The sequence below is a fragment of the Lepisosteus platostomus genome, chromosome 9 (genome assembly GCF_059453375.1).
Source record: "Lepisosteus platostomus isolate fLepPlt1 chromosome 9, fLepPlt1.hap1, whole genome shotgun sequence".
Classification (NCBI taxonomy): Eukaryota; Metazoa; Chordata; class Actinopteri; order Semionotiformes; family Lepisosteidae; genus Lepisosteus; species Lepisosteus platostomus.
The window spans coordinates 29442805-29468256 of record NC_142619.1 but is presented as its reverse complement, the minus strand read 5'-3'; the positions used below and the strand labels follow the sequence as shown (position 1 = coordinate 29468256).

Here is a 25452-nt window from a genome sequence, read left to right as displayed (position 1 = left end):
TCGGCCACTAGTCACATTCTCGACTTCCTAGCGCTTCAGGGTAGCTGGATTCCTCGCTTTTTTGTTAAAGTACAGTCTAGTCCTGTGTGTCACTTTGGATAAAGGCGAGTGGCAAATAAAATAATATTAACTGCAGCCAACGAGTCTTTTAATTTAGCACGCTCATGCATGAACGCCCTGACAGCGCGTGTATTAAACATCTCCACCGTGTGGTCACATAACGACACGTGCAAGCCCTCTCCTCTACAAGTAGCGAGCGGGCGGGGGAATCCTGGCATTTCACTGTGACACCTCGGGACCCAGCAGAGCACAGCACAACGCAGAGTCCCGAAGTGAACACGGGCAAAGCAGAGCGATCGCGAAGCTGCACACAGAGCGACTTTCAAGAGTCTTCGCACAATGGCCACTGAAACACCTGTTTGGAGCTGCTTAAAAATGTGCCTATTTCTGTTTGGGGGAGTCGTCTGTGCAGACGCAGCGCACCAGCAAGGCAGTTTGTATATGTGGATCGATGCCCAGCAAGCGAAAATTCTAATAGGTAATAACAATTAATAATAATATCCATTGACTTACACAGCCTAGCAATTGAAGAGATTCGCATGCTGGCTACTATTTTAATGGTTGAAAATTTAATTTATAGAACTTCTAAGTTGATTCTCAGTAAATGCTGAGTAAATTTGCTGTCCTCCGATCGGAAAAATATGAATGCTTGGTATTAGGCGACACTGATCTGGTTGATTTGATTTAACTGAGTATATTCTGAATTCAAAGCCTTAATTGATCTTTCCACAGGTTTTGAGGAAAATATCCTAATTGTATCAGAAGGGAAAATGGCCCCTTTTACACACGATTTCAGGAAAGCTCAGCTGCGGATGCCAGCCATTCCTGTCAATATTCAGCACGTGAATTTCACCTGGCAAGCCACGGAACAGGTAGGCGCCTAACAGCCGCAGACCTGCAGTGAGGATTTCCCGGACACTGTTGCTGATATGAATCTGTTCTGAAGAAGACTTGGGCACTGTACTACACTTTAAATCTTATGAAATGTGTCTGTTTATATCCGTTTTGGTAGTTACAATTACAGCGAAAATATTCTAAATATTCAGAATGCATTTAGAATACATTCTAAAATAGAAGAATATTTTTTTTTAAACAGATACTGTCTAAAGAAGTGTTCTACACTAACAAATAACGGAATAAAGGGAACTAGTGTGTTAAATGGTAATTTGCTCGATCGCATATTAACAGCATAATAACACAGCTTTACGTACAGAAGCCTTTGTGTTAAGTGTAATCTTGAAATCTTTTAAAATAAATGCCATAGTCGTTTCATGTATTTGCAGTGTACTGCAATATTCTTTGACTCTGCAACTGGTTATTTGCAGTTAATGTTCAGTACCACCGCTGTCGTAGCATTAACAACAATCTGTACTATTGCACTGGAAATGTGCCCCAAACTATTTGAACTGATCACATTGGTGCCCTCAAGGTTAAGCGGTTCACCAGTTTAAGTCCTCTGCAGCAACTCAGCCAACAACTCTCAAGAACAAATATTACACACATACACATTTTCCACATTATTCAAGAAAACTCTCTCCCTGTAGTTTTCATCGCCACATAGTGACCCCTAGGGTTTTTACCTTCTACTAACAGTTGGAGAACCTGTCTTTGATGCAGGCTGTGGTTGATGCAGAGGCTTTGCCCTTTAGCCAAGTTCCTGAGTGCTCTGAGTTTTTTTTTAATATTTCTATTCCTTTCCGCTGTGGTATTTTACATCTTGGTGTTGTAGACGGGCCGCCAAGGATCAAAGCTTCATGTTGCAGAGGTCCTACTTGGTTTAATGCAACAAGCATGTGCCAGCCATCTGTTCTACCAGCACACAGAAAACAATGGTAAAACTCTCAGGCTCCTGCCAGAACCTGGGGTTTATTGGTTGGAGAAGGTTCTCTGGGCTGGAATGGCTGGTTTGCAATTAATATTGCTTGTAGCATTGTAACAGAAGGAAAAGCATTACTTCAGTATTTGTTTGACCTTTTCTCTGTGCACAGAAGTGCCATGTGATAGGCCTAAGGTCTATGAATGTCAATATTTCAGAGTTCAGATATACTGTATATCGACCTGCTTACAGCTCAACACAGCGTACTCTTTGAGAGAATGGGCTGTGAGACTATTGTAGGACTGTACCTCACTTAATAATGCTGAGTTTACAGCACTGATTATCACAGGGGTGATTATTAAAGTCAGATAGACTGCAAAACAACTGAAGATTTACCTTTCATAATTAACTGTGGGGTTTAGTACGATCCTGTTTTTTTGTGAGGTAAAGCCATTAGACTCACTAAAAGCCATTAGAGCCTCTTTTGCATAATATTGATATTCAATGAAAAGAATTATTCCAGACTAAAATTTATCACATTGGCATAAAAGAGCAAAGGTAGAAGATTAAATTATATCTAAATATTTAACAACATAGACAAAGACATACAATCCAAGAATGAAATTGTGCATTTGTACTTTTCTGGACATGCAACAAAGTATGTAACTTTTTTCTAGCATATATATATATATAGACTCAGGTGAGTCAGATCAATTATTTTTTTTGTAGGCGAAAGTAAAAATAATGTATTTCACTTAAAGTCTAAACAAGCCTGAAATATTGTTTTATGCTCAGCTTTGCAAGTGTTGCAGGCCTGGCAGAATGTTGGTTTGAGTGTGCTTTTGGCTCAATGGCGCACCCTAGTGATGATTTTTTCACAGAACCTAGTGCAACTCAATCCTAACGGAAAGAAAGGACATTTAAAGAACTGTAATTTATGTAATGTAATTTATGTGTTATTTATATATTTATGATAATGTTATAAGTTGTATGGAATTTAAAATGGAAATGTTTATTGCCATATTTAATTAATCAGACTCTTCCAGGATTTTAGACTGCTGCAGATGAGAAGTACATAGTGTATATACCACCTAAAATCAGATAAGAAATAGGCTGAATGGAACAATAACGTGTATAGAATAGGCAACGTTTGCTCATGAATTCATGGAAATGACTTTTAGGTTAAGGTGTTCCACATCACTTGAGAATAAGTAGAAAATTGATTTTTGGAAAGCCCTGAAAAAAGGATGAAGAAATATAATTAAACAAGTAAAACCAGTAGTTCCTAGTATTTGAATATCAGTGCCACTGAGTCCTATTCTGTGTGAGATCAAATTAAATAATGATTGTATAACATGACTGTAGGTCAGTGAAACTGACTGACCGTGAAGGAGCTGCAGCGATGTAGCTGGGAGACATCGTGGGTCTGCAGAGCACAGCTCTGAAAGGAGATTTGAATGAACATTACAAGTAGAGGGTAGAATGAGGTTTTGCTTGTGTATTACATCCTTATTAATCATACTATGATAGTTTAATGGCATTTAATTGACTTTCTTTTTTAGTTTGCTTGTTTTATGGATTGTGTGGCCCTGAACAAAAAGGAATAATTCTGAAAGACTGTACAAGGTGTACAGTGAAGGTTTAGCCACACGTAGTGATACAGTATGTCGTAAACATGGATCTTCCCGTTAGATCAATTGGAAGTGCTTAGAGCAGAAACGGGGAATGTATGGAGTGTTGTATTAAATATTGTTCCTCTTTTCTTGATCTTTTCTGTTAGTTATAGATGGTGAAAAATTCAAATACAGTATATGATCATTTTCTCCTCTTGAAATTATTCCTTGGTGACACGGTGGTGCAGTGGTAGAATTGCTGCCTTGCAGTGCTGGGGTCCTGAGTCCAGTTCTGGACCTGGGGTGCTCTCTGCGTGGGGTCTGGATGTTCTCCCCTTGTTCGCATGGGTTTCCTCCAGGTGCTCGGGTTACCTCTGATAGTCCAAATTCATACTAGTTGGTGAATTGGCCTGATTGTGTGTGTGTCTGTTTTGATGTCTGTGTGTGCCCTGCGGTGGAGTGTCATACCACTCAGGGTGTATCACCCCTTGCACCCATTGCTTGTTGGGATAGGCTCCGTCCCACCTGCGACCCTGAATTGAAATCAGTAGTTAGAAAATAGATGGATGGAAAGGTTTATTCCTTGCTGAAAAGAGAAGAAAGAAAACACAACGTTTTGGCTGGGGAGCCTTCTTCGGGTGTGGGTGGATGTATGGAAATGATTATTAAGTAGTTTGTCTTAAAAAGAAGCTTTCACAACCAAGCTGATTTACTCGTACGTTTCTCAGTTAAAGAAGCTCCAATGTTTTCCATGGTGACTGGTAAGGAAGATGTTCTCTGAGGTGTTGAATTTATTGCTCAATTTAAGCAGACGCAAAAACTCTCAGCGGTCCTACGTGCTAAACTGGAACAGACAGCAGCCACTAAAGATTGCGCTTTGGGAAGGGATTTGATGAAATTGACCAAATATGCCATCATTGATTATACGTATATATGAGATTATAATCTGCAGACAGCCTGCAATAATTGTGGATTTAGAGCAGAACTTCTCTGCTCTCTTTGTTTGTTCTATTTCTTTGACTTCAAAGCTGTCCGCAAAGGCTTAAGAACAAAGACCTAAGGCATAAAGTGTGGCCAAAGTCAGCCTTCATGAGTTATCCATGGTGATTACCATTTAGCTACTGGATTACCCTTGCTTTCGACACACTCCACACGGTTTCACATGAGACTGGCGAGATTGTACTGGGACAAGAAAATCACACGCTTCATTTTCCCTTTCACCTTCTTTCCCATCTCTTTAGTTCTCCCCTTCCTTGAGAGTATTGTTTGATTTTGAAATATGTGCAAAAAAACAAACAAACAGGCAAATTATACTCATGGTGCAGACTTGCTAGTGAATTTAATGTTGCTGTTGGGGGGAAAAAGAGTTGAAGAAAAGGGCTGTTGAAAATCCAGAACTGGATAGAAGACAACCGAATCGGCCAATGTGATTATCTGACAAGTGTGTCATTTTTTAAGGTGAAGGTAGAGACTGTGAGAGGGGTTTCTGTCTCTGGATGATATACTGTACCTACAGTAACTACAAACACAAGCAGAAAATGATTCACACATACATATTCCGACACACACACATTCAAATTAATTTCCCTCTCCCTCCCTCATCACTAGATGCATATGTAAAGTGCGTTTGTTGCAGTAGTTATAACATTTATTTAGATATCAAAGTCAAAGATGTATCAAAATAGAGTGAAACTGGTGTTGCCTCACCTTAAAGTCCAGTATAGTGGACAGTTTTCATTATGTCACACAGTATATTTACAGACTATTATAATACAATGACACCTGGTTTGTTAACTTAAAGCAGTTATTGTCCTGCATAAAACAGCACTATTTAACAACTGTGTGTGGGGAACTGCAGTTTTCATATACCAAGCTATTTCAACTGTCAGACATTGAATCTGCAGCTGTTTACTGTGTTCCACGTAAAGGTCATGAATTGCAAAACTGGGCAAGAATTTCCTTACAACTGACACGATAATTAAATATTTTCTTACATGAAAACACGAATGTGCAGAGGCTGTAAGAGATTAAATCCATGACAACTACAAATTCCTCTTTATGAAATCTTACATTTAATTGCTGGATAGTCACTCATATGTTTGGATCTCTCAAAGTTCGATTTAGAAATAACAGTAGAACTGATAAACGCACATCCCAATACCATCATAAATAAAAAAAAAACTTTGGAAGTAACCATTCCAAAATAAGTTATTTTAATTACAACCCAAGAACAGTGAAAGATAAAACTATGTCCTGCTTGAGGAGTGGAGATGACCTGGCTGTTATGGGAATGAGTGAAGGCAAAAGGTCATCATACTGGCTCACAACCTCTGATCTATCTGCTAATTGTTTTCAGACTACAGGGACTATGGCACTGCAAATATTTCTAACCAGGAATAAACAACTAGTGTATAATCAAAATGACTATAAAATGTTGTCCACGTGAAAGCAATCTGTATGCTTAAAGGCCATTTGGGAGTAAGACATTGATAGATGAGGAATGAAACTACCGTTTCTCCGGGCCAGAGAACATCGGAGACAGGTACAACAATAGATAACATTGTTCCACTAACAGACTGGGCAGTTGGGAGGACTTTCCTTGAACACAAGAACACCTCTTATGCAGATTGATAGTAACCATACTGCTCAGCGACAAAGTCCTTGATGCAGTGTTTTTTTTCTTTTTCTACATCCGAATCCAGACACCCCACAGTGCTAGGATTATGATGGCACAACTTCAAGAAAACAACACAGAGTCCTTGCAATTGTCTGCTTTTATTCAGATCAATTCTGATAGAACATCCATTAATCCAACTCACCAATGCCAAGAACAAGAGACAACTGCAAATGGCCACAATTTGCTAGCCACCTGCAGCTGCACAGGAAGAGTGGTGCAGCGTTCCATTACAGTCTTTCTAGAAGCTAGGCTGGACTATGCATAAACACTGCCTGGATTGTGTTCGTTCTCTGGGAGATCGTACCCGATACTAGCTTTATAATATTTTTGTTTTGACAGCGTACCATGTATTAAACCGATAATGAATCATGACTCCTTGATGTCTGTGTTTTAAATACTGTATATGATTCAATCCATTGGAATGATTATTGCACTATTTTTGTGCCTCAATATATACTGAGCTAAATTGCTCTGTTTCAGGCAGAGTATTTTTACGAGTTCCAGTCTCTGCGATCTTTGGACAAGGATGTTATGGACGATCCCACTGTGAATGTTCCTCTCCTGGGAACAGTACCACACAAAGCCTCAGGTGAGTGGAGGCGTACTTCATGACTTTTTTATTGTAGATTCCAGCTGGCAAATTTTAATTGAACTAGTAATATTGGTGTGCCACAGTTTCTGTGGCCCATCAACAAATGTTTACAGTAACAGAAAGTAGCCGTGAATTTCATTTTGGAAGATATTAGGCACAGTCTTTTACATACAGTTCATATTTTCTATTGTAGATTTGTTGATAATAGAATGTCTGTTTGGTTCGCCACAGAATTATTGTGAAGATGTCTTGCATGTTAATGTTCCACCTTAAAATACTGTATGTGCAACACTAAAATGTTGGTTAACAGACTTCACTAAATCCAGCAATTATAAAATAACTGTACTTTTTTATATTGGAGGACAAATAGGATGACTGTTTTGGTTGGTTTCAGTGATTCAGATTGGATTCCCATGCCTTGGTGATCAGGATGGAGTGGCTGCGTTTGAGGTGACCATTCTTGTGATGGACTCAAGTGGCAACATTATTCTCCGGACTCCCCACAATGCCATATTTTTCAAAACCTGCCAGAGAGGTAAATAGATTCCTTTGTTGTCATGTATTGTCGTGTAAATGAATGCAATTAATTTTGATGTCATGCAAGGTTTGTAGTGGTTGGCTTATAAATAGAAGGGCCTGGCTTGTGATGTTCCTCTTAAGCACATGATGCCATAATTAAAATATCCCATCCAGGGATGTATGTTCTCAGTCCCTGCCTTGCACTCTGTACTTCTCACATAGGCTTTCTGGCCTCCTGTGACTCACTCAAGAGATTGATAACGAAGGAGTAATGCATTCCCCTAAGGGAATCTTATAACTGTGATTGCAAATGGTCAGTGCTCAAACCAAACACTCCTGGAAGGGGTGAATGTCAGCAAACACTGCAAAGAAAAATGAAATGGGCGTTTGCATTGCATAACATCACGTCGATCATTGCTTAACACTGGGTACAATAAGAACATCTAAAGATAAGCTACTCGTTGGTATTGTTCAGTTATTAATTCATAGTTGTCCTGTGTGTCAATGTGATTTTTCCATTAAGGACTCCTTTATGTTGTCTGTAGACTAGTGATTGGAGCTTTTCTTTTGTATAACATCCTCTGGGGGGAGTCAGATGTTTGTAAATCATTTCTGTTACTGCTCTGGACATCAGTGTACAGTCCCATTCCAACCTGGCAGGATGATGACCACAATCAATATTTTGGCAAAATAAACATCTAAGCCACAATTTAGAAAGGATCTTTCTTGGCTTTTTAAGCTTTGAGAAAAGTGTATGAGCCATGCTAATTGTAGCCCTAAAAAAATACTTCTCCTTATACACTTGAATGCAGAATGCATTTAATGAGTTATTAATGACTCATAGAATGGTTTTAATGAGTTATTACTATTGATTACCTTTGATCTTATGGATGACTTCAGTATTATTCGTTGTGGTTTCAAAGTACTAGTACTGCCATACTAAAGTATTAGAGTGTCAGGTTACATAATTCTTTCCATCTTTTGTAAGATTTTTGTTCTGAAAGATAGAACTTCTAACGTGGTGTAAATCATGTGAAATAGAATAATTCGAAATTTCCAAATCATTTAGGTAAACAGAAACAGGAATTCAATTTTAGGCTTCAATACTCTGATTTGTGTGCTATTTCACCACCCTTCCAGTTCTGCTTTGTGTATACTGTATAAAGTCAAACTTAGCAGCCATGGACAATGGATAATTAGGTTTTGAAAACAAAATAAACTGGGTCATTAAACAATTAACTGTCAAGTGAGCAAGATGGGCAATAAAACCCACCTAGAAAGGCCCATCTTATGTTCTCATATTCCTACGATATTACACTAACAAAACATGAGAATATACTGAAGGTACCAAGTACAGCATAAGTGCATCAGTGACAGAGATGGCCGAGAGCAATTTTCATCTGGGACCTCTGTTATGGTGTTGCATATATTAAAAATGGTATGCAAATTTAAAATGGATTGGCTCCTGTACTAAGTTTGTATTTGCATTTAATATCAATAATGGGTTATAGGCAGTGCAAGTTAATAGATTTTTTATTTTTTAAGGAGAGGAGTTTGAGTGAATTTCTGATATCTATCAAAAGAGATTGCAATAAAAAAAGATTTTATCAGAGAATTTATCAGAGCTTCTCTGATAAATCTACTCAATACATTTTATGTTCATGTTAGAGAAACAGTGCAACAGCCCCTAATAAAGTCTTTAGTGAGCTTCCATACAGATTGACAGTTGACTTCAGCACTAATTTTAACCTCTATAAATCTTTCAAAATATTTAGGCTTATTTCTGACATAACAGTAAAGAAGCAAATTGTGTGATTTCTGGAACCAAACCTGTACAGAAGCAAGTAATAATTAGATATGATGACTGGAAGTAATTGATTGATGGTACAGTAATATTTCTTTTTCTATTGGCAACTACTAACACTCTCTTTATTTTACTCAGCACAAAAGAGTCAATGTGACATTTTGGCATTTGACAACTTTAGCAGGTTTGAAGGGTATTTCCCCAGACAAATCTTTCTACTTCATGTAAGGTCATACTGGACTGGCTGATGTTGATGATCTTCTGGACAGGGTAAAATGGGACATTTTGCACTCCCTGTCAATAAGGGTTATCTGCATCAGGGGGAAATATTTTCTGCACTGTGCTGTGACATTAAAATAATCTGAAATCTGAAACTCATTGATACGAGGCACTCGATCCAAGCCTCCGGCCGCCTGTGGGATGAACTGTCAGTCAGTGTATCAGTGTATCTGAGGAGTTGAACATAAAGGTATGAAGTCTGGAACAATCAGGAATTTTCATTGGATCCCATAGTTGCCAATAAGGGCAGCAATCTCAGTAGATTTTTTGTTTAGAAAAAGTTAATATGATTATCCCCCACTGAGTCATCCAGCATGTCAGACTGACAGGATTCATACAGGGATATCACCTTTTCTCATCAGTGATGCTGTGGCAGCTCTGGTGCTGTGCTATACCTGCTTACTTTCTTAGCTGGTAAATAAGAGAGAGCAGCCGCAGTTCTCTGCTTCAGCTGATAAAGGCTAGATTGAATGGTGGCAGAGGGCTCTAGCATCGGCAAAAAAGTGGGTTTTTAGAGACTCCTTAAGGCAAACCTCAGTAAAATACGTCAGCAAGAGCTGTGAATCAGAATACTGTGGTAGTTTAATAGGAAGACTTCAGTCTCGTCAATTGGGACTTGCAATGTAAGATGCTCCTTTTTGACTTTCATCCCCTTGGCTTTGGAACCCAGGTCTCGGGGTGCCTCAGGGGATGTATCTGTGAAAAGTGGCCTGACCTGGAATGTGCCTTTTTGTAAAAGAAACATGGAGTGTGGAGCTTCTTGATTAAGCTGATATTCTGACAGGGAGCCTCGGAAAGTCCATTGTCTCATTTTAAATACTGGTTCACATATAAACAGATTTTTTCAAAACCCTCATCATAAATATTAAAATGGGCAGAATACGGGTGAGAAATGTTTGTTTGATTCAGTTTATTAACTAAAAAACAGGCTTCAATTTTCATACAAAAACACAGAACACGTTCGTACATTCATACACCTTCTGTGTTTTAAACACTTACGAATGGTGACTGTATGGAACTTCATATGTTGTTACCAAAGACAATGCAAAGACGGAGCTCTTCCATGAATTAATTAGTGGTCTGCATTGCTTTTGCTTGTGTACATAGCTGGGATTCAGGAGTGGATCATTTTACTCAATTATAACACAAAATAAAGGCTCATGTTATCTAGCCTAATCCCCATTAAAGGATCCTTGTGCACTAGAAATTCATTGTGCATGACGTAACCATGAATGAGTGTCAAGGTATAATGGCCATTGCTAGTTGATGATGTCATGTGAACTTTGCCAGCTGTCTGTTCATGGGAATGAACTAGCTAACTGTCCTGCCTGCACCTGACCAATTTCACAGCGGCTTCTCACAGCACACAAAGTGCTGTCACTCAGTAATCCTCTATAAAAAGAGAGTACAGTAAGCTTTCCATCGGGAACCCTGCTGCACAGCAGCTCAGGTTTCATCAGAAAGAACCACGTTTGTGGCATTTAATATATCTCCTTTCCTTGTCCGTTATGTCTCTTAAATGGGATTTGGTTGGGATTACTCTTGTGTCAAAACAGTGCTAGAGAATACACAGGCGCCGCTCAAAACAGTCTCTCCTGACAGTGATTGGATTGAAATTCAGATACACAAACTATATTATAGCTTCCTTCCACTTTTAAGAATTTGTTTTCACTGCTCAGGTTTTACTTAATGCCCAATCAATTTGAAATCACCAGTGGTTTTCATACTCATCCCTCCTGCAAAAGCTCCCTCACTCTCACAAATTGAATAAGAACCTGTGGACAGCATACTCACTTTTAAGAACTATTTATCTTTTGACAAGCTGTAAGCTCCACAGTTCTGATTGGAGTAGGAAAGCATCTCTTACTAATTCCACAAAAAATCTGCATGCATCTAACAAGTTGCAGGAATCATTGTTGCGTGGAGAGCAGTCAGGACTCTGAATAAAGCTCACCATATTCTGGCCAATGGTCTGCTGTCATATGGGGAATTGTGGTTCCTTGCATGACCCAGACTTGGACTAGTGACATGTGGGTCTAAGAGTTCAACCTGCATGCTAAGCAGACTCCGTCTTACAGAATTAGCCAATTATTTCTGTAAGTTCAAGATAAGACTTTATTTTGAAAATGCATAATGCTTGCACGTATTCATGTGTATGTAGGAATTTGTTTCCTCTTTGTGTACGCCAAAAGAAACATCATAATTTTGGGGGTGGAGCGGTGGCTAAGGATCTGCGCCTGTGGTTAGAAGGTTGCCGGTTTAAATCCCGCAGCCGGCAGAGGAATCCCACTCCGTTGGGCTCCTGAGCAAGGCCCTTAACCCCAACTGCTCCAGGGGCGCCATACAATGGCAGGTAGTTGCATCAGCATGCGCAGACTGCAAGGGAACAAGTAAAGCTTTATTCCATGCTGAAAACAGAAGAAAAGAAACACAACGTCTGTGTTATTTTTGTCATAATTGTGTTACTTTCTGTTGTGGAACTTTTAACACAAACTTGACAATGGACAATGACTGTCCAGAAAGTAAAATCAGGAGCTTTAATAGCACACATTCATGATTTTGTGTAGCCTGTACAGGAAAGGATTCACACAGGAGTTGTATTGTATTACTGTGGCTGTGGTGCTGATTTTCTTGGGGTGTCTGATTCTCTGATTAACAAGCTTGACAATGTGGGCTCATGCCTTGCCCTTATTGATAGGGCAGTGGCTTGATCAAGAAAGGCAGCTTCCAGCCTTTAAAAGACTGTCAGTACAGATTCAGAAGAGAACAGAGGTGTGAAGAGGCCAGAAGTTGAAAGACTGTGAGCAGTTATTTTTGGTGAATTAATTGTGTTTGCTAAACTGTTTTGCACTTATTATGAGTTAAACTTTCTCTCTAGGTATAGTGTATTTCCTCACTTGTATTTTCATTTTTTGTCATTTATTTTTGTATTTTTAAGAACACAATTGCCAGCCTCTACACATGCCCAGTCTGTCATAGTGTGTCATAAAGCCCATCTGTGGAGCTACTGTACAACACCTGGTGACAAACACATAGCACAAGAGTATAACTTGTGCTAATGTCCTCTTGAGATTGTATGAAACAACTTGTCTAGGGCTGAAAAGCCAGACTCGAAACACTACAAACACTTCAGCATTTACATTACTATAAGGAATATCCCCTTCAGAAGGAGCTTTCTGATTATATTTTGGAATTTCGTCAGTAATTGCTTTGATTTGTAAACTGTTATAAAATGTATTACTTTATTTGAATGTTGGCTTCCCTGTAGTGATCTAGTAGCAGTTCCATTGCTCTACGATTTCTATTCTTAATGGAACTGTACTCTTGCTCCCTCTCCCTCTCTCCTCTCTCTCTCCCCCCTTTCCCTGTCGTTTCTTCCCTTCTTTCGAAGCGAAATGTCCGGGCGGGTGTCGCAATGGTGGGTTCTGCAATGAGAGGCAGGTCTGTGAATGCCAGGAAGGCTTCTACGGCCCCCATTGTGAAAAAGGTAAAAAGAAAACCGAAAATTATTAGAACTGCAAGTGAAGAAATTTTGACAAAGGGGATAGAAACAGTGCTTTGAGATTGTTTTCATCTGGGTGTCTTTGATTATAGGAGGAGTCATCAGGTCTCTTTAACAGGAAACCAAAGCAGATGTGAAGAAAGTAATATCATAGCCTAATCGCTGTCATGAGAACATCTGCAGTCTCTGGTGGGGGTTTTCATACACAGGATTAAATCAGAGACTGAAGCGATCATTTTAGTGGTGTGATCTTTGAATTTAAGACAGCGTAGAGACAGGCTGGGTTTCTCCCACTGAGGTCTGAATTTGTGCTCTGCCCAGTTTCTCAGGACCCTTCCCTTCCACCCTTTGTTTTTTACTGAAACTCTTTGTTTTGGTTCAATATTTTTGCCATTTACTTAGAAACCAAAGTTATATCTGATAACAAATTTATAGAACATTTAAATATTTAAAAGGATATTGTATTTCACAATTGTCCATGGAATGGAATAGACTTAGTAGGCCCTTCAGCATAACATAACAAACTTTATGGAATGAATGCAAGACATACAGCAGTATTTCTGTATTTCACATAAAAAAATCAATATTTTTTTGTAATGATAAAGGGATTTGTTGTACACTCTTAGGCTAGAATCAAATTTAAGCTCTTTAGTTAAAAGAAAACAATGATTATTGTGGATAAAGGGAAGTGCCCTGATTCCAGTATAGGTTAGGCTTTTAAGGCTGTCTGGAAGCCTGTGTTGCCCACTTTTTTTCTCCTTTGTGGCAGCTTTGTGTGCACCGAGGTGTCTGAACGGAGGACTCTGTGTCAGCCCTGGAATGTGCATCTGCCCTCCTGGTTATCACGGCATTAACTGTGACAAAGGTAAGCAAGCACTGGACCATCTCGTTCAAGCCACCTCTTCACCCTACAAAACACAGTGATTAGATGGACAGAAGAGCTATTCCACAGGATGGCTGCTTGAGGAATCCGGAATGATGTTCGGGTTATAGAGCAGACTTGTTGGAGCTAGATTCTCTTCCGAAGAGGCTAAGAACTGGTAGTTATTTGTCTCCTTTACTCTTTAATTTAACAATTCCTTTCCAGTAACATTGGAGAAACAAAGAAACAGGACTATACTGTACATTAGTGGCTAGTTGCATAAAATGTCTTTAAGTGTTAAATATGTAGATTTTTTTTGCTTTATTAGGGATAACGTTATGGTTTTTAACTACTTTCTGCTATACTGTTCATGTCCTGTTAAGAGAAAAATAAGGGGAAATGGTAAATAAAATGTTTCATGCCGTTCTTACATAGGCCTGCTGAGTGAGATTCCAGAACTGCAGCTATGGTGTCTTGCAGAGCAAGAGATGTCCCACTCACTGTCACAGTCCTCTCACTGTACCAATATAACTCAGTTCTAACATGAGATCCACTCAGCCTAGGCAAACTACTGTGAGCCTTCACTGGCAATGTGGGGATCGTACTAATTCATGTCCACTGTCTTCGCAGACTGACATGCACAGGCACAGTCAGACATGTTAAGAAAATCTCCTCACAGCTGGAAGAATACAATTTCTCCTGAGTAATATTAATGTTTTTCTAGAAAAGTCAGGAGCATGTGGTGTATAGAAGACACTTTTTTACAGTGTACATCTATTCAGACATACTGTATTAGATAATCTAGGGAAAGGTAGCAAGGCAAGATTACAACACCTTCTCAAATTATGACACTCCTTCAAGTTCTTTATTTACCTACCAAGATTTACTACGGACAAAGTATCCTTTAGAGTGGCCTGTTATGAGCAACAAAGATATAAAAGATTGAATGTGTTACGGTTTTACTGTAGAAGCATTAATCCACAGGCTGATCCTCTTCTAGTGATTGCTGAATATCCCTGGCACATACTATAGATCTCTGAAAATATTCTAACATTCCAAGATGTGACGATTTCTCTTTTCTTCATTAAATTTGCAGCCAATTGCAGCACAACTTGTCTGAATGGCGGAACCTGCTTTCACCCAGGGAAGTGTATCTGTCCATCTGGGTACGAAGGAAACCACTGTGAAATCAGTAAGTCATGACCTTTAATCCTCAAGAAATATTTGATTTGCTCTTAAAAACAATATCCCAAAATATCACTTTTTTTCTTTCTGTTTTCCAAGTAGTATATAAAGGTCAGTTGTAGTATAAACATGATGAGTAAAATGGAATTGTTACTTGATCTTTAAGATCAGACCATTTGACATAGTTGAGTTTGCTCTGTGTTCACTTCTATTTAAAAAGGTGGTTCTGTTTAAAGGGACACCTGCAAAGTAATATACCTGGGTATGCTTTTACAGTAGGTGAAATTAAACTCATGTTCATTTTCTGTTTTTTTAACATGTTTGCACTTTCACCACAGTCAGGTGTTCCATACAGATACAGGCTCAACTAACAGTTAGCTGTGCACAGTATTTATTGTGCAAATACAGATACGTTATATTCAGCAAAAGAGGTGCTCTGAAGCATGTGTTTCATTTAGTGATATGTATTCCCACTATAATCCATGGTATACTGGATTCTTAACAACAGTGAACAGAATAGCCTGGATTTGAGCTCTAGGCTGAGGGCAACCTTTCCTACAATGAACAGAAGACATGTCAGAGATCTATAAAGAGCTCACACATTTATAAAGAACTTATAAAAAAATATTACCCTCACATTAGCTGCACGGGTCAGCATGTAGAGTAAACTTTAGAACTCGGATCAGTGTTCACAGCTTTCTAAATGTCTGTTAGCTCTGTTACTGTACTCCTCTCCTTTCTGCTGTTTAACAGCCACAGAACTTCTATTGCATCTGTTCCGCTTCTGAACAAACTCAAAAGTGTGTTCTTGTGTTGGTGAAAATTGGCTGGGCCTGTCAGAGTGTGCTTGTTAGTTAAACTAGGGCTGTGTAAATCAATAGTGCAGTTCCATTTCACAGAATGGGGCAGTGGGTTCACTGGCCATATCTCCATTCTTTTGGGGATGACAGGGCCTTATCTTAACTCTGAAATATATGGTCTGTTGAGAATGTCTGCAAATTTCTAACAATTTTGATTCTGATTTTGTAGATGCTTAGAACTTGCAGTCAGATTGTGTTTAGGTGAACATTAGCTGTTTCTTGGAGAATATTTAATGATTTTGTTAATTGACCTTTAACTTTAAAACAAGCATCCAAAGTACTGTACATTTAAGTGATTAAAACGTTTCTTACATGTATTTATTTAAATACAGATTTTTAGTTCTTTAATTATCAAAATGAAGGAAGAGGAAGCCCCCCAAAGCCATTTACTGTCCATCAGTAGAATTACAACAATTTGTTATCCATGTTATGTTGATGAAACAATTAGTAGAAACCTTTGTGAAAACCAATACGATTAAATAGTTTGAATGGTCTTTGGATAAAAGATAACTCAGTTTTCTGTGTTAATGGATCAGAATTTCATGTTATATAACAATTCAATATGGGTTTAAACAATATACAGTATTACGTAAAATATAATGATATAAAACAGTTTCTAATGATAATTCTTCTTACATCTACCTGAAGGAATATTTCAGTATTTCTCACATATTCAATATTGATACTTTACTTTCTACCACCTACTGTTAATTGTTTTATAATATTACTACAGTTCCAAACTATCTCAGGGCTGCTTTGCCCCCCAAAAATTGAAAGACATAGACTGGGCAGATGGGACATCCTGTCACCCTATTATCCACTGACATGAAAAGCTAATGTTTTTCAAAATATTATTTTGTGGTCATTCTGAAAACACGATTGCCTTGATGGATACAAAATATCTGGGCCAATACAATGCGATATATTTGAGATATGGCATCCTGTATGCCCTGTGTATTGCACTTCATGTGTTTTATGGACAATTCTAAAAGTAATATGTTAAGGTATTCCTTACATCTCAGGTATTTCTTTCATTTGCCTCTCCCTTATCGTTTTTGTACTTTTGCACATTTTGGAGCTGAGTTTTAGAAACACTTTCACAAGTTGTGTAGCTACTCTACAAGCACACAAGCACAGATTGGCTTACTACAGTCAGTTTGCATGGTATTTTCACAGTTGAGCTACTGTATGGTTACACTGTATTTTTTCAGGCAGATGTGCTGTGGTTTTGCCATGACTATGCCATGAGCTGGCTGTGGTTTCCCACAGCTTGTCATTCCCTGGTGTGATTTGCTACATGTGCAGTATAATTATGTGCCCAGACAATTCTGATGGAATGATGGATGATGGAAAAGATCTAGGGGAGCTTGGATGGCAGTATCACATCACTATCACAGTGGGAGGATACAAGGATATGTTCATTAGTGCCTTCTGCTACCACCGATATAGCATTGGGGTGTAAGACTAATTTCTGATTTGTTTTTCAGGCAAGTGCCGCCAGCCCTGCAGAAATGGTGGAAAGTGCACTGGGAGAAATAAGTGCAAGTGCACAAAAGGCTTCCTCGGAGACCAGTGCTCTAAAGGCAAGAGCAGCTTTGATGAAATTCCTCACCGCACGATGGGCACGCCGTGTTCTCACCTGCCAGTGAAATGTGAAAGCACATTTTTTTAGAGTGAGCATGAGGGTGTGTAAATGACTGAGAAAGCTTAGTCAGTTTCACCTGCAGCTGGGAATTGAGGTGCCAGTGCAGTAGAATGGGAGGCACAATGAAATGTGGGTCACTCTGTGATTGAATAGTGGTACAAAAAAAACTATGGCAATTAGTTCAAATCTGTTGTTCTCTTAAGAGACAGGCACACATTATCGACATATTCCTCATTCACCGACTGCGGGTTGGGAGTGTAGTTGAGGGAGAATGTCTTCATCCCAAAGTTAAAACAAGATCTTCAGGTCAACTTGAGCTGCATCTGGAAAGAAGATGTTACTGATATTAGAGGATTGAGTGGGGAGCTATGTCTGCGTCCTTTCACTACAAAGGAATGGGTTAATTCCACGCTGAAAAGAAGAAAGAAAAAAGAAAATTTCAGCTGTTGAGCCTGATTTCACACCCGAAAAAGGCTCAACAGCTGAAACGCTGAATTTCGGCTCTCTATGTTTAAGCATGGAATCAACTCTTACTAGTTCCATTACTGATGTGAGGTGCCATTCAAACTGACGGGCTGAACAGCTGCATCAGTGTCTTTTACAATTTAAAAAAAGAAAACATTAACTTCACTTCTGCTGCTCCTGGGCTTTATGCATCCAAAGTCCTTTATTTTATTTTATTTATCCCTCTGGAGCCCATCTCAAGGGTGGTTTGTCAATTTCTCAGGCAACTTAATTAGGTCCCGTTTATTCTGTGTCCGTGGATGGTGAAAACTCTGGGTTGTCACAGACATGGCCACTCCATCACTCTTAGTCGTTCAGCAGCACCGTGTGCGTACAGTTGGTCTGAATCGCAGGTCAGCTGAGCTGGGTGTATTCATTACGTTTCCGCATTAGTCTTTGACAGGTTATGTTGTTTCTAAGCACATTGCGTTTGGCACAGTGTCATTGCAAGCACTGCTGTACTATAAAAAGGTATGGTTACCAGAGGTGTCATACCTGTGAGAGTGCCTCTTCACGCAGAACTGTACAACGGCAGCTGGCCTTGTCTCCACTCAGTCTGCCAATTCAACAATCGCCACAGTAAGAAAAGCAGGATGATGATCGAAACTGCCAGACCGCTATTAAGATGGTACTTACCTTGTCCCAGTGGATATTTAAGTCCAGCAGTAACAACGCCCCTTGTTGAGTCAGAGAGTCATTTCTTGAGTCTCGGCATTTCTCCCTTGCTTGCTTACTTACGGCTTTTTATCTTTTTTTTTCCACTGTCTCCAGACAGCTGCTTGCTCCAGCTTTAGTAGCAGATCTCACAAAAAAAATTAAGATAAATTATATCACACATTTTAGGACCAATACAGAGCTAAATGCTAAGAAATACTGCATTTTTTTTTGACAGTGGTCACTTTACTCAGAATCCCAATTCCAACAATAAAAACAACAGAACTTCTGAAATTGTTGGTCTGATTATAGATGTTACATATTATTTTGTCTTTAATAGGAATATTGTCATATACACAGATTTACTCATCTTTCCTTTTTACATTGCTTCAAAATACAGAATAATGTAGGGAACCTTTGACTTGATTCATATTAAATAAAATATTGAACCCAGTTGCCAATCTCAAATTACAAACCCAGTTTCAAAGGCAGTTTTAGGCTTCCTAAAAGCTTCTTTATTCTATTAATTGGAAGCCTAGAATCATATATGTGGTTTGCACTTTTTGACTGATGGGCAAGTTTTGACTTGCGCTATGTGGCCATTTCCCATTCTATTCTATGAGTCGATCAGTTGGGAATTAGACTGTTATTAGCCTGTTTAAAAGCCCCCAGTGTTTCCAAAGAGTGCTCATGCAGTTTTATGCGGCAGGCTTGAGACTATGTGGAAGAAACAGGGTCGGCAGTTTTGACTGTCAACTCAACATTTAATCTAAAACAATTTGGCAATGGAGCCTCTTGTGTGTACAGATCTCCCCCAGACAGCTTTACAGATGAAAAAGATCCTAAGGAAGTGAAAAACAATCTTACAATCCTAGCTCTGTTGTTTTATAATTATATATACCATAAAGTAATTTGCAGGCATTACAGTAATTAGGAAATAGGATTGTACTTGTATCTGGTAATGATTGTTAGCTTCTTTTTCAGTTTCCTCCCATTTTTGTTCTCAGATCTTTCCTTTGAGATTGTCCACCAACATTCCTCACTAACATAATTGAAGCTCGCAAACAAGTCCTGTTTCTGGAGTTCCAGCATTTGGAAGAGGGGGGTCTGGATTTTGGGAGCAGCAGGGTGGAATTTGTTGATTCCAGGTTACAAAAAAAAAAATGCCTGCCTTACCTTCTTAGAGTCTGGCCTGTCTGAAAGAAAAAACATGTGGACAGTGATTTTCACCAGCAAAGATGAAAGCCAGGAGAGTCAGATTGAGAGGGTTGTGATTAGTGAATTTAACACTGCATTAAGGTGGAATTTCAATGCCAAACTGACAGAGAGCCTGAAACATTAGCAGCCTTTGTGGTATAGCAGGCGTGTAATTCTAGCTGTGATGAAATCTCGAGAACAGCTAAGCCCCTCTCTGTCTGCCTGCAGCTGTCTGCGAGCCAGGCTGTGGACCACATGGAACCTGCGTGGAACCCAACAAATGCCACTGCAAAGAAGGCTGGCATGGACGACACTGTAACAAAAGTAAGTGAGAGCTAAATCCAAGCAGCCAAGTTCTGCCTCTTTCCCAAGCTCTCTGTGCTAATTATGACCTGGAACTCTATAAGTGTATGTAATCTCTCGTAACCCGATATTGCTGCATATTCGTTATGCCACATTGACTGTTTGAAATCAGACATAAAAGCCAAATAATTGGTATGGTTGCCGAATGTTAGATTGAATGTGCTATTTTTAAAACTGCCCCCCCTCCTTCTCCCAGCCACAACTATCATGCCACAATTATGACATTTAGGAAGAATCAGCTTTGCAAGCGGAAGAGTTCTTCAAACTCCAAAACAGATCATGTGTGAATGCGACTGAGATTTCAGCAAGAATGTGCTGTTCTGATTGTGTGTGTTCACTTCATCTGGAGTGTGAGAAACCTTATTTTATATCACTGCTTTATGGTCTACCAATAACATTTATCATCCCAAAATGCATGTGCATCCTAATTTGCTTCTTATAGCAATCTTTCCTAATGATTCCTAATGGATCACATGATTAATTGTGAAGTTTCATGTGGAAAATGATTTAAATGCTGGTGCACATCCTGCATGTAGTGTAAGAGGCTCAAAACGTTTAATCGGTTTTTGATTATTGTAAAACCTGACTTCTGACTAGGGTCAGCCTACAGTAACAGTTGTAACTGAGAGAGCAGAGTTATGTTTTATAAGGAAGAAGAGAAATGGAGAATTCAGGAGTTTGTCAGGAAATCGTCTGTTCTAGTTCTCTCAGTGGAATAGAGGACTGAAGAGCTGTTCCATGTGAGAAGAGAACTGAAGATCTTTTGGGGACTAATCTCTGTGAAGGACTGAGCAGGCTTCTCCGAAAGGGGACCATCGGTACATCTTAGAAGCCTGGAAGGGTTCCGGAACCCAGCAGTGACAGATCACCAAGACATGTACTCCTATACATAGACTGGCAGAGGAATCCTACTCTGTTGGGCCCCTGAGCAAGGCCCTTAACCCCACCTGCTCCAGGGGCGCTGTATAAATGGCTGACCCTGCGCTTGGACCCCAAGCTTCTCTCCCTGTCTGTGTGTCTCATGGAGAGCAAGTTGGGGTATGCGAAAAGACAAATTCCTAATACAAGTAATTGTATATGGCCAATAAAGTGATCTTATTATTAAAGTGAATGATATGCTGGCCTGTGGCTCAGGGATAACAACAAATCTTTCTGCCTTTGTCACTTTGACTGAAATATGTAGAATTTTGCTTGGGTAGGTTTCCTCCCACCTCCCAAGGGCACGCTGCCTACAGGAGATTAACTGGCCTCTCTGTGCTGTCAGCCTCCAATAGACTGGCAACCCAACCCTTGCGTGGTTCTACTGTATTCCCCACACTCTCGGGATGGGGTTCAGGGATCTAGGACCCTTACCTGAAAAGCAGCATTTCTCTTAGATTCCTGGATAATTGGGATATTGTTTGACTGGGGAGCTGTCGAGGAACACGTACAGGCTAATTCAATGCTGGAATTAGGAGCGAGAAAGGAGAACCCCCAACGTTGTGTTTCACCTTCTTTTTTCCTAGCTCCTAATTCCACCATGGAATTAACCTTTACTTGTAATTTCACTTATGGTCATATGACAACTTCGTCATCAAGCTTTGCTGCCGGAAGTGCTTTCCACTGAATGTGTGTGGTGTACAGTATATAGTTATGCAGCATGCTGTTTGTATTCATGGATTGATCTGGGGTTCCTCAGCTGATGTATGAGATGTAAGTGTGGAGCAACATGGTCGGCTCTCTCAAAACTGCTTCTGCTTGTTGTTCGTTCAGGGTACCGCGGTGGCAGCGTGAGTGTCCTGCGACCCGTCAGTCCCAAGCACAAACAACACACGCCTTCCTCGAAGGAGGTCAAGGAAGTGGGTGACGGCAGCCCTCCTGAAACCAATTACGTCTTGTGAGCATCTGAGCACTGTACCCATCGCTCTCACCCCTGCTTACCCCCAGGTGTCATCGCCATCGCAGCAGTCTGACCACCTGGTATTCATACCTTTCCCATCAGCTGCAGTTCCTTGCAGAATTAAAAATTGGGGGAAACAACTGAAAAACGTCACAGAAGACTTCATTCTTCGACTTGTTCGTCTTTCCTTTTCAGTCAGGTTATACATTCTCTCCGTAAAGTAAATGGGTGTCAGATATATTGACCGCATTCTCACATCAGATTCCACCTGAAAAAAAACAACACATTTTCAAATAAGAAAATAGGGCTCTGATGGTGTTCGTTACGGTACTCCATCCAATTCATTTTTTAAACCAAAGTGTTGATTTTGCGTTGTACTTAAGTTTACTTTTAAAATCAGTATTTTAGTCATGTGAAATATAATTTGATGATGTAAGGCTTTTGCAAATGATTATTTATCTACATTTTGCATGTCCAGCGCTTACATAATATAAAACTAGACATGAAATATGCAATTATAAGGCCTTGCTTCATCATTACACCTAAATCCTTCTTAAAGTTTGATCTAAATCTAATGAAAATTCTTCCCAGTTTATGATACTAACTTTATTTGGGCATTCAAATGTACAGGTACAGTATTATTCAGTAATGTTAGAGTATTACAGTATGTAAAATGTTATCAGCTATGAGCATTTTGTGTTATTTAATAGTAATTCCACAGTATCATGTTCTCTGTGAAATTGAGAGTTTAGGCATTCTCGGAAAGATATCCCACAGACATTTCTCCTTGTACTTGACTTCCTCACAATGTCAAATAGCTTTTGACCCTTCACCTCTTTAGTTCTCCTGTGTTAATGAAAGCCAGAGCAGCAGATCTGTTTGCAGTGGAAACAATTTTCAGTTGCAGTATGACTCATACTCAGTAGTAACTGTTTTTTTCATCCTTCACAGTCATCTCCCTCCATCCATTTGGACTTTTTCCAGAATATCACAAACACTTTTACTGCCTATATCAGCTCTTACTGCCACATGCTCAGTGTATTCTGATAGGTAATAATAGGTACTTCCTCTGAACTGCTTCCTTACTCTATCCTCTTTTATTACGTTAGAACAGTTAAACATCAACTTATCCCATCGCGAACACCTTCATCAGAGTTCTCATTTCAGTTCTACTTTGGAGCAATGAATTTTCACATTGAACTTTTTTATGCTTTTTTTAAAATCAGGTGGTAGAAGAACTGATTGCAAAAGATGCAAAATATGTTTTTACCATCTGTGGCATTGAGTTCAAACAGGGATGGGCAGTTTCAGTTTGGTATTTCATGTATATATTTTTTTTCCGCAGAAGATTATGTTGAATTATCCCCTTTTCTCCAGTAGATTCTAAAGAAGACATATTTTTACCTTTTCTTTCACTGACAATCTTTTGATATCGACAGAATAATGCTGTGGTTTAAATACTGAAACTATAGACTAGCAATTAATTTGTTTTCATTTGGAAATATCTGCATCTGCACTACTTTGAACATTTAAAATTCCTATTGTTTAAATAATGAAAGAATTTGTGAAATTCTAGAAATCTTGTTTCACTTTTGCTTTAAAAATCATATTTTTTGTAAGCCACTTACTGGCATTTCTTTCAAAAATTAGTCTTGTAGTTATCATAAAATGTATTTAGGCTATAAATGTGGATATAGTAGTTATTTGCCATTTTATTCTCTTTATAATAGTCAGTTAATCCATTATAATTAATGATTGTGACATTACAACTGCATAATATATTGTGAACAAAAAGTACATTTCTTTATTTTCTCTTATGAAATATGTATTAATAAATTCAGTTTTGTTGTAATCAAGATCTGCTTCCTTTTGTTTGCAAATTCCAATACTTCTAAAATGAACTAAATTAACATGTAAAAAGATGTTTATATTTGAAATGTTTGTGGAATTAAGCTAGGAAACACTGCTAATTGATCTAAAGTTGGGTTACTGAGATTTGAACTCTATGTATACACAATACTATTTATAACAGTAATATCAATACTAGTGCTTTGTGGTATGCCAAACAATAAGAATTGTATTCTAATATACAGTAAAGAACGACATTAAAACACAATAAATAAATATCAAAATAAATAAGTGTGTTGACTAATAGTGTTTGTTGTGCTTATAATTCCTCAGGAGGCAGTAAGAGGTGGCTTTGTGAGAAAGCTGCCTGTTAATTGGAAAAACCTGCAGAATGAGGCCTTCCTGGTCAGAATCAGTAATTCAGTAATTAGCACTCAGAGGGAGTGAAATTCCATGTGGTGGAAGGGAGCTATCAGGATAGGCTCCGTGTGATATTAAATACTCATCTGGACTAATTTAGAGGTTTATAAGAACAGCCAGGATGTCAATCTGTGTCTAGATTTCAGAAGGTGGAAGAGTGAGATGGTGGCCAAGTGTGCCTGTACACTCACAACACATCAGCTATCAGTGGGCAGGAGGATGGAGGTATGAAGCTGGTTCATAGATGGAGATTATCAGGAGGCTGTGATTGGTAAAGGCTGGAGGGGGGGAATTTGGCCAGGACACTGGAGTAACACCCATACTTTATGCCCTGGGATTTTTAATTTCTGTAAAGAGTCAGGATTTCAGTTTTACATCTCATCTGAAGTACAGCACCTTTTTTACAGTATAGTGTCCCCATCACTATACCGGGGCATTAGGACCCACACAGCCTGCTGGGTGATCGCTCCCTACTGATCCTACTTACTCCTCTTCCAGCAGCAACCTTAGCTTTCCCATGGGGTCTCCCATCCAGGTACTGGCCAGGCTCACAGCTGCTGAGCTTCAGTGGGCTGACTGGTGTGAGTTGCAGGGTTATATACATGCTGGCTTATGGGAGGTGCTAATGCCTGGAGGAGAGGGGCATCTCTTGGCAAGGTAGTAGTGCAATCTGTCTTTACAGCTGAGATTGAGGAGTCTGGAAGGAACTGGTCGAGTTCTGAATACTCCCTGGGACTTACCGTCAACAGATAGTGTGAAAAGTAGGAAATGATAAACCAGATGCGCTGTTGCTCCTGTATCGGGGTCACAAGTGTTAATCGAAAAGAAGCTTCCCTGGCCGACATTGAGCAGCCAGTGTAGTTCGTGAAAAAAGAGTCTATGAAAACTCAGTAACAGTGAAGTTGACATTTTTAGCGAACATTGTAGTTGGGTAACAGACTAATTGAATTCTCTAGTACCTGGTGATTACTGAAGACTGAGTGAATAGTTAAGATTTCTTAACTATCTATGAATATCTATGATATCTATGAATTGGCTACATTACTCTGCTCTCCTCCCCACTCATAGCTGATGTGTGGTGAGCGTTCTGGCGCACTATGGCTGCCGTTGCATCATCCAGATGGATGCTGCACATTGGTGGTGGTGGAGGGGAGTCCCCATTACCTGTAAAGC

General features: G+C 39.3%; 1 protein-coding gene across 1 annotated transcript; it reads left to right on the top strand.

Moving 5' to 3' along the window:
* Positions 1-246: 246 nt before the first annotated feature.
* Positions 247-24150, top strand: wif1 (wnt inhibitory factor 1). The gene is made up of 10 exons (XM_088644642.1): positions 247-538; positions 793-932; positions 6647-6755; positions 7153-7293; positions 12752-12847; positions 13632-13727; positions 14821-14916; positions 17257-17352; positions 19998-20093; positions 21885-24150. Exons 1-10 carry the CDS (start codon positions 400-402, stop codon positions 22010-22012), a joined length of 1137 nt encoding a protein of 378 aa, XP_088500768.1. The 5' UTR covers positions 247-399; the 3' UTR covers positions 22013-24150.
* The last annotated feature ends 1302 nt before the right edge of the window (positions 24151-25452 follow it).

What these genes read in the sequence shown, in the direction of transcription:
- wif1 (XM_088644642.1), top strand. Translation starts at nt 400, where the DNA reads ATGGCCACTGAAACACCTGTTTGGAGCTGCTTAAAAATGTGCCTATTT. An exon ending in CCTGGCAAGCCACGGAACAG is followed by an intron (nt 933 to 6,646) that starts GTAGGCGCCTAA and finishes GCTCTGTTTCAG; the next exon opens with GCAGAGTATTTTTACGAGTT. An exon ending in TGGACGACACTGTAACAAAA is followed by an intron (nt 20,094 to 21,884) that starts GTAAGTGAGAGC and finishes TTGTTCGTTCAG; the next exon opens with GGTACCGCGGTGGCAGCGTG.